Genomic DNA, 13151 nt, shown 5'->3' with positions numbered 1-13151 from the left:
TATCCATATATGTGTATATAGATCAGAATTCGTGGGTAAGTTAACCTAATGCTGGAACATTGGAAATCTACTAATGTGCACATTAGGAATCTGTCAGAGGACCCCTGTAAATGGTATTGAAAGGCTTTTTATGTTGTGAGAATGAAGTAAACTTGCAATGAGAGAAGCATGGAGTGTCATCACCTTTACCTTTTCTTCTTGAAATCCCTGGCTGTTGTGCTTCCTTACCTTGCACATGGATCTTGAATGAGTACTTCTAACTTTCCTAATTAGCAAACCAGTTCTTGGTTAGGAACATGCACTCTAGATTGAGCAATTGAGGCCCCAATGTTTTTCCCATGACAAGCCTACTTTAAAAAGATACTATCTTCCACTCTCCAGTGCAGAGAGTAACAGTCTTTGCCGAATTCCATGTCTTACCAGCACTGCCTTGCTGTTATTATTATTATTATTATTACACAGTATTTATAAAACGCCATCATATTACGCATCGCTGCACTAGGTCCATAGTCATGTCACTAGCTGTGCCTCAAAGGAGCTCACAATCTAATGTCCCTACCATAGTCATATGTCTTTAAAGAGGAAGCTAACTGACAAATGCCCAAAACAAAAAATACACTCACCTTCAATCCCGCAGTGCAGTCGATAAGTCCAGTGGTGTCTCATTGGGTACCACGTCGTCCTAGTATCTGTCCCCGGGCTGGCGCACTGGGCACCGCCATCTTTACCTCTTCTTCCGAGTTCTTTTTCCTATGTCATCCAACCCTGGCGCAAAATCGGGTGACACAGTTCGGAAAGGAAACTTGCGAGATCAGCTTTTTTTTTTTTTTCCTTTTTATGAAAAGGCTCGGGCATGCGCAGAAGGAGCACCAAAGAGCCTCCCGGGATGCGTGACGTAGGTATCCCGGGAGGCTTTGCACTCCCATTCATTCTCTTTTGGGGGTGATGAAAAACTTACATAAAAGGTTTTTCTACCCTTTTATGCAAAGTGACATTTCTGAATTTAGGTACTGTGCACTTATAATAGCAGCCAGGAGGAGCAGTGATCTCACTTTCCTGTTCATATGACAGTGCTTAGGCCCAGAAATTTGCAGCTTGATGTGACCTCACAGTAATGGTTGCCTTATTCCTGGAAGATCCTAGTAATACTAGTTGAAATGAGGACAAGAATGGTGGAGCAGCACTGGAGGTCTGGCTATAGTTGAGTTGATGTAGTAAGGTTGTCCGCCATAGGCAAGAAGAGTATCTAGCTAGGTTAACATTTGAAAATTACAGCATCATTATGTCAAAAGGGTATTTTTTTTTTTTTTTTTAATATTAGACCATTATGTAATTTCCCATAGACATTGGGGAAAGTGTTGTCTCTGTAGTATTTGATAAGTGTACCCAGTCATGCTGTTGTCCAGCAAAATAGAATGGCTCCTATGTTTTGCTCCTATGTATTCATGTGTTGGAATAAAAAGCTTGCAGCTGTAGGACTATGGCGAGGTTATGGTGCTTATAAAGAAAATCTGATGTGAGAATGCTGTTCGGCTTCCAAAATCTGCAATGGTCCAGATGATATGAGGGTTGCTATTAATAGACACCAAAAGCTTTACCATAACCGCCAGCTTTAGGGGGTGACCTCCATTCCTGCCTAACCCAAACAAGTGTTTTTGTATCACGGCACACTGAGCCCAGGAAAGAGATCCTTGCTCTCTCATGTTATGGTCACGTTTAATTTAGCTAGCATTGTTTACGTTTTAATTTTTTAGTTAAACCCATAGTGCAAATAATTTGGATCCTATTTCTTAGGGTTATAGAATGACATACAGTGAGTACATTTATAGACTCACTGCATTGTACCAGTGATAACACAAACTCTTCTTGCCTCTGGCACTTTTCTAAATGTGGTTGTGTCTTTCATTTGGTGCAATGTATTATGGAATTCAGTACAACTTGAGGATTTCCTTCATAGCATCTGCATGCACATAGCAGGATGTATTTAAAAAAAAAATATATATATATATGACGTGTGACTAACATGTGCAGAAACTAAAACTGAACTGTACATTTAGTGTATTGTATTTGAGGTGTCATCTGCCTTTTTTTATGCAGCCACAAATGATGTTGGGACTTCTGTCTAGGGCATCAGTTTGAGATACTTCTGCAATCACCAAGAATTTGATGGGTTTGCCTGACATCTTTCTGGCATGTTTTGCATTTCCTACATAGACTTGTATGTATGGAAGTCCCAAACATGTTTGAAACAAACTGCCTGCACAGTTCTATATTATTATGCTTAATATTTATATTTGACCCATAATATGGAGCATATGTAAAATATAAGATTCTGATGCATTTCCCAGCACAGACAAAACACCCAGATCCAGAGTTTGGTTGTTGCACACAGTTCTCACCATTATGTAAATATGGGTGGGGGGGAGACTGGCATTTTCATGGTACGTTTTTTATATATATGTATATTAGTATATTTTTAACATATTTTAATTTCTCTCTGTAGGTTTCCCATGGATGGTTCCCTCTGGTCTGTTAATAATAAAATCGACATAAAAAATTTCCGATTTGTGTTTTTTTGTGTTTAAATATTACATAGACTGCTCATGTAATCGCTGGTAGAAAATGTTCTACATACAGAGTTGTCTTAAAGGAAACTTGTAGTAAGGTAATGTGGAGGCTGCCAACAACGACCTGTCCTGAAATACAATTTTCCCGTCCTTTGGCTTTTATGCTGACTTTTAAGCACTTTTAAGTCACTGACAAAAAAAAGCAAAATTGGGTATTACATCTTGATTTTTGTGCATTGCACAGATATTTTTTTTTATTTTGCCTATTTTACTATAGTAAGGGAAATTTGGGCCCACAACATATATTTGATATCTAGTGGAGTTTTTTTTAATTATTTTAATAAGTAGTTTGAGTCCGAGGTTATATCATCGGCAACAGGAGTGGTTTTTCAGTATTCCCTTCCCTGTTTATCAGACATTGCCCCTTGTAAAGTAAAGCTGGTTTGTGTCTTAATTTGGGAACAAAAAAAAAATGCTCATCAGGATTTATATCGTTAACATCATCTCGGTTGGCATTCAAGTTTGAAGTTGATCAAGTCAAAACCCAAATGTATTGCACATTACAAAACATGACATTTGAACATAAACTCCAGCAAAAAAAATGAATATTAGTAAATCGGTAAATGATTAAAACTATTTGAGACAATACTTTTTGTCAGTACTGTACCCCCACAATATATGTCTGCAAATAAATCTTTGTCTGATGCTTAGCATAAAAAAATTTTTCTTGTGCTTGCATGGACCTATTTTCTCTCACATTTTAGCTGCTAAATAGGAAACGGGTTCAAATCTTGTTTTGCTTTTATTAAAAAAAAAAAAAAAGTATTGAATACATTTTACAGTAAAACAAATGGTTTGAACCTTTTCACACTTCATGCAAACTGAAATGAAATAAGGGTTATTGTATGTCAAAGGAATAAAAGTGGGGGTTTGGACTTTGAATTAAGTTTATTATTTTGTAATCAAGCAAACCATCTCATAAAAGACCGGAAGAAAGAATAGAAGGACCTTTTGTGCATTACTGACCCGTCATCAGCATGTTGGTGACATTAAGAAATGTAGCTTTTATGGCTACCTGAAAGTGAATGTAATAAAGGGGAAGCTCTGTCTTAGATATCCAGTGTGATGTAAAAGTGCATACATCCTCGTACAGCAAGTCTTGAGTCTGCCAAGAGAGATTGATTGCCATGCCATAGTTTTGGAGCTTGGGGTGTTTTTGCAGACCGTGTTGCCAAATAGTTTTTTTGTTCATTAGAATGGCAGCATAATGTAAATAAAAAACAGGGTAATTGGCTTCCCCCCAAAATTCTCCTTAGACTGTATTAAAGACATATGACTGGGGTAAGGACATTAGATTGTGGATTGTGAGCTTTGAGGGACAGCTAGTGACATGACTATGGACTTTGTACAGGGCTGTGTAATATGATGGCGCTGTATAAATACTGTGTAGTAATAAAAAGTCAAAACCATTTTATTGTGGTGGACTCCATCCTGTATCCGTTGAAAAGCTGGATATTATGGATATTCCATCACCAGTAAATATAACAAAGGGCAACCCTGACTAATATCACTGAAACATTCTCTGCCCAAGACATTGCCATCTATTTTTGAAATATAATTGTCAAACTCAGACATATGTCTCTACTCACGCTGCCACACTGACCATACCCACCCCTTCCCCCTGTAAATCATCACTAACCTCCCTCAGCCCTCTTACTGTGGATGAAGTCTCCTACACTGATGATCTCCATCTACTACTTGTCTGACCCAATTCCCTCTGATTTACTCTGCTCCCACACTAACTGAATTATTCAGCCTCTCCCTTTTTACTGGTATCTACCCTTCTGCTTTCAAACATGCCATAATTTTCCCTATCCTGAAGAAACCCTCACTAGACCTCTCCTTACCTTCTAGTTACCATCCTATCTCCCTCCTCCCATATGTTTCCAAACTTCTTGAGCGCCTTGTCTTTAAAGGACTCACTGATTAACTGAGCACCAATTCTGCTTGACCCTCTCCAGTCTGGTTTTCAAACTGCTTATTCCACCAAAACAGCCCTTACTAAAGTGGCCAACGATCTCCTCAGAGCTAAGTCACAAAGAAACTTTTCCCACTTCCTCCTAGATTTTTCCTCTGCTTTTGACACTGTTGATCACCCCCTTCTAATACAAATCATGAGCTCCATTGGTATCAGTGACACTGCACTGTCTTGGTTTACTTCCTACCTGTCTGACCGCTCCTTTCAATTTTAATTCCTCCTCCCTGTTGGTGTTCCCCAAGAGTCAATTCTTGGACCAGTTCTTGTTTCTCTGTACACCTCTCTGTCTCATATCCTCCTTTGGCTTACAGTACCATCTATATGCTGATGACACTCAAATCTATCTGTCCACCCCTGACCTGTCTTCCTTAGTACTCATAACTCCTTGTACACGCTCTTATAATCTCTCGTCTGGACTACTGTAACATCCTGTTGCTGAGTTCACCAGTGCTTTGTTTCTTTCTCATGATTTACCAAACTGTAGATTTTGCCACTCCTAATATTGTAGCAATTTCTCAGATGGGTTTTTTCTGTTTTTGCAGCTTAAGGATGGCTTGTTTCACCTGCATGGAGAGTTCCTTTGACCGCATGTTGTCTGTTCACCTCAAAATTTTTCACATTTAGGCAACCCTCCGCCTCAAATAAACTCCAGGCCTTTTATCTGCTTAATTGATAATGACCTAACAAAGGAATTGCCTACACCAGCCCATGAAATAGCCTTTGAGTCAATTGTCCAATTACTTTTGAGCCCCTGAAATGGAGTGATTGTGTAAAAAAAGGCTTTAGTTTCTCACATTTTAATGCAATCTTTTTTGTTCATCCCACTGAAATAAAGCTGAAAGTCTGCAGTTCAACTGCATCTGAGTTGTTTCATTTAAAATTCAATGTGGTAATATACAGAACTAAAATTAGAAAAAAAAGTTGTCTCTGTACAAATATTTATGGACCTAACTGTATGTTATAAACTCCTGCATTGTGTATGTTATATGCTCCTGACCACTGCACAGTGTATGTTGTAAACTCCTGACTCCTGCAATGTGTATGTTACAAACTTATCTAGTGAATTGGTTACTGATGCAGAATGGGTTGTCACTGAAGCTAATACCAATCCATGGCCGTGGTTGCTGTCACTTGCAGTTATGTGAGGACTACTGAGGCCCAGAATCTGACCTCAGAGTAGCAGGAGGGTATTCCTAACTATTCTCCTGAAGTCTGACATGTGGGTTTTTCCTTTGCCAAGTCAATGCCACTGTTCTCATTCACCATAAGACTGCTAGACTGCTGGCGATGCTACCTTCATTCAATACAAACTAAATGAGCTGGATGCCATAGCCTGCACCAATAAATACCCCATGCTCAAGTGTGAGTTGTAAGTTTAGCTGGCCCTGCATACTGTACACCCATAAAAGGCCCACACTGCTGGGTATGGCTAATGCACTTGACCCCAAAAGCTCAAGTTAAATCAACCTTTTATCCATGTGTAATTGTTTGATACACATTTTCTAAGATTGTCAGAAGTCATTTTGGCTTTTTGTTTTCGCTGTCTTTTGGATACTAAAATGATTTGCTCTTTTTTTTAATTTACTTACCAATGTTTGTTAACCGAAAAATAATATTTATTGTTTCTATAGAACTATGGACTTCAGCCGGAAGAAACAGCCACAGAGTGAGTACCTATTAAAGAAATCAGTGTTTCCTTTTTCTCATATATGTTTTAAGTATAATGTTTTTGGTTTGTTTTTCAGGAACATATAATAATATTGTTTGTGGACAAAAGAATGCTGAAAGAGATTGTGAAACATCTGAAAGTGTTCCTGTCATTTCCCAAGTCAGAACAATACAAATTACTAGGTCTATGAAAGATGCAGCCTTTCTTAAGGTATATTTCCAATATTTTACTTACTAAATACTACAATACTTTCTTTGCTTTGAAGTAAAAATGTCTGTGTGTAAATGTCTTTTGTGTACATACATGTTTTTAAGTAATGGTTTATATTTTTATTTTAGCACCCTGATCTAACTATGGGACAGAAACGATATTTATGCAGCATTGCCAAAATTTACAGTACCAGCAACATGAGAGCCATACTTGAACATCAGCTGCAATCACAGATAAGATCTGGTATGTAATATCACAGAAATGTGATTATATAAAATGGAAGGACACAGGAGGGAATGGGATACAAGACACTGAATTAAAGATACCAGAAACAGTTTATTGGACCTGAACTCAAAAAGTGAACACTTGCTATGTTATAGGGAACTTTTAAAATGTCAATTTTGCCAAAACTGCACCCTGAAAATGTACCATTTGGTCTTGACTTCATCCTGAAAAACAACAATATGTATCCTGCCATGTGAAGGTATCTACACATTTCTGTGTCTATAGCCTCAAAGCTATATATCTGCAGGGTGAGATCTAAGGCACTGCTGTCTGTGATGATTCATTTGTGAGATTTAATGTCACCACTGTGCTGCTCACTGTTTTCCTTGCTGGAGCCTCTGACATGCAAAATGTTTAGCAGGTGTTCCTATTGAGGTCTATTGAAGCAGCCACCTAAATGTACCCATTCATGCTATTCATTGGATCTCAGAATCAAGGCAAGACTGTATCACAATGCATGCTAATAAAGCCTCAGCCTGTTTCAAATATAATAAAAGGACTTCCCTGGTATTAATTACTAATATTATTATTATTGGCAGTGATATACAAGTGAACTGCTTGCGCAACAGCTTCAAATGCTATATGAACAAGTTCTATAATTATAACTTTTTGAAGAATTTAGGCCTAGACAGTCAGACTTAAAATAGTGGTAACAATATGGATATGTGGACTTGTTACAGATGATTGACAATATTAAATCTGCCCATTAACAAAAAAGCTTGTAATAAAACTAGATTGAACTTAAATGACTCTCCTTGGCAATTTCACTGTAAACATTAGTCAATCCATGTATACAAGTTTATTTTGAATTGCACTAGTTCACATTGTTATGCTGTGTTGACATGCATTGGCCAAAAAAGCACAGGTCTGTTTTATAGGGCACAATTCAGGCACAGGCACAATAGAAGTGCATGAATATGCGTGTAACACACATTTTATTATGTTTACAGGGCATGACAATCTCAATCTTATCAATAATCTCAAGTTTATCAACATATTATTGGCTTACAGACCCCAACAATGTAGCTCAGAATGCAAATTAATTATGTGTTAAAAATGTGCATAATGACTGATAACAATACACACAGAAAGTTTTGAGCACTTGGTCCATTTCCTTCTTTGATGTGGGCTGCAGTGATGTCTTAAAGCTTTTTACTATATTTTGCCAAGGTAGGAAAGAGAAACATGTCTTTCTTTAAACAGTTTGAAAACGTATGGCTAAGTATGGCTAAAGTATGGCTAATACAGAATGCAGGGTTTTACAGATTGATTTAATGCCACAAGCTGTGGCATGTATTTAATATGTACAGTGCTTTATAATGTAATAACATTTATTAAGAGGTTTTATTATTTCTCTAAAGGTTCAAGAAAAGTACATTTGAACCACAGAAATTCAGGGAAAACAAAGGAACATTGCACAAGGTACAGTATGTTTTCAGAAATAAAGCCATGTTACAGTACTTTCAGTAAAGATAATGCAGCTTTCCACCATGCAGAATGCAAGAAAAGGTGTAACTATCAGTGCTTGAAATGTATTGGGTTGTGGATAATTTAGCAGCATCAAGCCCTTCAGCAGCTTTCAATCCAGCCTAAATAGTCTACAGGGCTGAAAGTAGACGATCCCTGTAGGTTTTCAGGATGTTACTAACACAGGGGACTTGGATGGGCAGGACTACTATATCTGAACCAAAAACCTGCTACATGTACATCTAAATGTACATTAGATCTTCAAAACTGTGCCTACAGATAAAAATGATATGCTTACATCACTTTATGTGTTTATTCCTATAATCTAAATGAATTAAATGCAAATTTGACATGTTGAAAAAAAAATCAATTTAGTTTAGCAAGTCAGATGCCCCTGCTTTAACAATGAAGAAGACTGCTGGAACATGTCGTGTTTAAACCTCAGCTATCAAAGGTCTAGTGTTTTCTTTGCTGCTGATATGTGTGGTATCATCATTTTAAGATCAAAAGAGCTCTCAGGATAAAAAGGTTCTGTTATGGATGCCTATAAGTCTAGCAATAAATGGAAAAAGATTGTGAAATAATAATTCTACATTCATTATTTCACCATAAGAAAAATATTCTACAAGTGGCATAGCTTTTTACTTATATGTGTAAAATGTTTTCAAGAACATTTATTTTATAGTATAAATAATAGTATGAGTATAATATGTATTTTTTTTTAAAAATAAACTTAATATACTCATTTTAATTCATGGTCATGTAAACCTCCAGTTGCAAAGTTGGGTAGAACAAAAACACTGGACCATAGAGTTCAAACTATTAAAATGGATATTATAAGAAATATAGGGAGACTGACATTGCTGGTATACCTTCTGAAAATGTTTGTTGCTGAGCTGTGTGTGGCTAAGTCCAGTATTTTGTCTTTGACTTGATCAAGCATTGGAATCAGAATGTCTAAACTACTAATTTGCATGTTTTTTCTGGGTATTGATGACATGGATCAGCATCATAGTCTAATAATTAGCATTTGTAGAAGGAGAGGTCAGCAATGAAAGACTTCATCATCACTGAGTGCACTTCTCCTTAGCCTATAACCTATGCCAAGGATAGAACAGGTACATGTTTGGGAAACCATTATGCACAGATGTTATGTGTTTTTTTTTCCTTGCAGACAAACAGCAGGTTGCTGCCCCATCTGCAGTAAACATGGAGGAAGTTACAAGTCAATTGATGAAGTCTCTTTCCATGAATGATAATGACGTGTGAGGCATGACACTGAAAAGAATTTCCTTGTAGATTTAATTGCCACATTTGTATTTAAAAATGCCCTGATAATAAAGGTGTCCAGTTAAATGGCTTAAATTGTTATCTTATGCCTTCAGCTATTCAGTAACTTGTTGTTTGAAAGAAGAATGTTCTTTAATAATGTGAAAATCAGCTGCAATGTGCTAGAAAGTTTTTGTTTCTTCTACACAGAAAAGTTTTAAGGGTATAATCTGTGCATTTGAAGGCTACATTTACACTGCTCTATTGTAGGTATATGTACATGAAAATGCATGTTGTTATGTACTTAGCATGCAATACAAAGACTTGTAACATTGCAGCAAGTGTGCTTTGACATGGGCTTTGGCTGATTTTAAAGTGAATACAGAAACTCCAGTGATGTTTTACTTTCTGTATCTAGCAAGAGACTAGCTGACAAACATTCCTTCAGCACTCCTTGAAGACTGGAAAGACTTTTCGGCCCAAAGATCTCTTGCTCACTGAGAGACATAATGATGCTCATGTGGATTGGCCAAACCATTGATTTCAGAGTATATACTTGAAATAGGTTTGGAAGATGCTTGATTGCGAAGGCAAATATGTTCAAATAGGGTAATAGTATTCAATTTAATCAAGTGGTCCCTGTCCCAGATGAGAGATGAAATTCAGTTTCGTAATTGCAAAAGTCTGAAAAATTCTCTAAGAGGTTCTGAATGTTTTTCAGGAATAACAGACCAACTAAGCACAGAGGTCCCCTGTAATGAATCAAACACTGTAAAATATTTATTTAAAGTCCACCACTCAAAAGCTTCAGTAGAATAAAATCCCAGAAGTAAAAGAGATTGTATTATAAAGGAATTAAAGGTAAGTGTGGAGAAAAAAATGTGAAGAATACTTCAAACTTTCCCATATATGTAAAGTATTAGAAAAAAGGTACTTATCATTTTAGGGTGTGATTGTGGAGGTAGCCAAGGAATAGCAAAGATTGTTATTGGTGTTCAATAATCAGATTACAATGTTACCCACAGTAGAACAGAATCACCGGTGAATATAGCAGTGATAGAAGCAATATTCGCTACAAAATAATATTTCTTTAGGTTTTGAAACCCCTTGACTCAAGAACCATCAGAATTGATTATAATATCTATACTCCGTACAGATCCTATCCTTGGACACGTTTCATATATATATATATATATATATATGAACACAGCTTGTGTTCCATCTGCAGCACTGGACACCCAATGGTCTGGTTTTAGCAATCCGTAAATAACCAATTCTGTCAATGTGTAAAAATACAAGCACAAATATGTCATGCACTAAAGCTTGACAATCATTAAAATTGGGGGCTATGTTTTTTTCCTTACTTTTACCTACCAGGAAAGCAGTGGCTGTACTTGATCTGTGGAGGAGTATTGTTATCACCCTAGGATGCTCTCCTTACTTGACCTACAGAACACCCCAGCTTCATATCTACATTCCTAAGGGAGGAGGTGTCCCATAGTCCTCCAAAGGGCACTGGGGAAGCTGATACTGATACTGTTAAGAATTTTAGTTTTATGCCCAAAAAGTAAAAAAGAAAACAAATATGTTACATTTTTATTTCAAATTACATATACTCAAGTGTTTTTACAGTGTAAGGTACTTGCTCTTATTTTGTAAAAAAAAGGTACAAGAGGACATTTGCAAACAAATTGTAGAGAATCAACTCCCTGCACTTGATGATTGGGAAAATATGCCGTATACTGACACAGTAATATATGAAATTCAAAGACTTGCTAACATTCTCCCATTGCATTTGTCATGTATTTTTGTGTATTTCCAGAGATTCTGCATGCCAAAGATGAGTTCTGAAAACTTTTCCCAATGTATCAATAAGTACATAGTGAAGAGTGGATAGCCCTATCAGTTCCTCATCGTAATATTTCTATACAACAGGGGTTGGCAAACTTTTTGGACTACTAGGCCATTTCAGGAGGTCAAGAAGGCACACTAGGCCAGAAGAAACAAAGGGCTTTGTGTCCGCCTTGGACGAAGAATAATTAATCTGTCCATTCGGGGTTGAAGACACAACGTTTGAGGTCAAGCTCCCGAAGACTGGTAGCTGCGCGTTGCTTCTGCTCTAGGCATAGTATTCGGGGTTACTGTGCAGGAACTCGATGATATCGCGGAAACTCACGATAACGCGACAATACAATTAGGCCGGATCCAACAATAAATAACTAGGGGGGCATTAGGCCGGACTTGAATACTTGCTAGGCTGTATCCGGCCTAAAGGCCGGAGTTTGCCTACCTCTGCTATACAACATAACCTGCATATTATTGTTCTATCCATAAAAGACAGGTGTAAAGCCTGTATATTTTTTCACTTTCCTTTTCTTGCTGAAAAGCATTCAATAAATGTACACATTGGAGAGGATATACTCTCTTCAGTCAAGCTGGGTGATTCAGCAAACCTGAAAAGTGTCTGGTACAGAATTGAAAACATTTGCTAACAATTAGTGAATGCCTTTTAAGTAATCCATTCCAAGCTTGCTGGATCACCTACCTTCACTGATGAAAGTGTATCCTCTCTCTTTCAGCCCCAATGCCTTGATTTCTTTCTTTTTTTTCTGCTGCTCCTTGGTATGTCCCACACTGCCATTACTTTATTCCGGCTTCCTAAAAATTACGCTCAATCTCACTCTGCACGAATAAGATCGGATGATGTATAAACAACCAAATGCAGATCTCCCTCTGCGTATGCATGAGAATGCACAAAGGTCTTTGAAAAGCCCACCAAGCTTATGTTTTCATAAAGGTAATTAGAATCCTAAGATGGTAATACTTTTTTCAGACTGCTGTGTTCAAAAGCTTAGTGACACAGGAGGAGATAAACCTGCCCTGAAGAGCTTACACTTAAAAATAGAACACTAAAGACTGAAGACGTGTTCCCTCCATACCCCATTCACAATGGTCCCAAGCCTATTAAAGGTTCTGGTTTTAACATTTAGGTAACATTTTATTGGACAAATTTTATAAAAATGTTGGTTCACCAGTTTCTAGAGCAGTGTAGTCCCTTGTGGGGGTCATTGCAATTTACAGAAGATGGCCTGGAAGGACTGTAACATTGCCAGGAAATTACAAGGACATCGCATTACTGACAAGCACAGAAGGATTACCTGTAAAATGTAAATAGAATTAACAGTAAAATGGCAAATAAAGTAGAACTACACAGTAAGAATGTGTTCCAAAGAGCTGAAATTTCATTATGTGTATCCAGTTATATAACTGAGCTCATAAATGTCCTATAAGTAGGACATATTCTATGTGGGCTTGTAGATCAGAGGAACTCAAAGGGATAGTAGGCTAACAGTGTACAGTAATAAGAAATCTAGCCACCTTAGTGATCTGCACAAACAAAGCATTCATTGGAAAGCCCTGGGATCTTTTCTTTTTAGGCGAATCGTCTATAGCAGCATCTGATATCATCAGGATGCCAACATGGAGAGGCCGTTCATGGCACAACATCTATCGAATGCCATCACAGGAGGAAGGCCAGACAGGTAAGAATGCATAAGATTGGAAGCATGAAGGATAATATTTAGGTGATTTAATGCCCCTAATTCATCAAGCAAAATCGGATTATCGGTCGCGCATTCGTATTAGC

At 37.4% G+C, this 13151-nt stretch overlaps 1 protein-coding gene across 1 annotated transcript; it reads left to right on the top strand.

Moving 5' to 3' along the window:
- Positions 1–1928: 1928 nt before the first annotated feature.
- On the top strand, positions 1929–9601 carry FAM216A (family with sequence similarity 216 member A). The gene is made up of 6 exons (XM_072415885.1): positions 1929–2527; positions 6237–6271; positions 6351–6484; positions 6613–6727; positions 8131–8191; positions 9411–9601. Exons 2-6 carry the CDS (start codon positions 6241–6243, stop codon positions 9490–9492), a joined length of 423 nt encoding a protein of 140 aa, XP_072271986.1. The 5' UTR covers positions 1929–2527; positions 6237–6240; the 3' UTR covers positions 9493–9601.
- Positions 9602–13151: the final 3550 nt, after the last annotated feature.

Source organism: Pyxicephalus adspersus, chromosome 6, assembly GCF_032062135.1.
Source record: "Pyxicephalus adspersus chromosome 6, UCB_Pads_2.0, whole genome shotgun sequence".
Classification (NCBI taxonomy): domain Eukaryota; kingdom Metazoa; phylum Chordata; class Amphibia; order Anura; family Pyxicephalidae; genus Pyxicephalus; species Pyxicephalus adspersus.
This window is presented reverse-complemented; position numbering and strand designations above follow the sequence as displayed.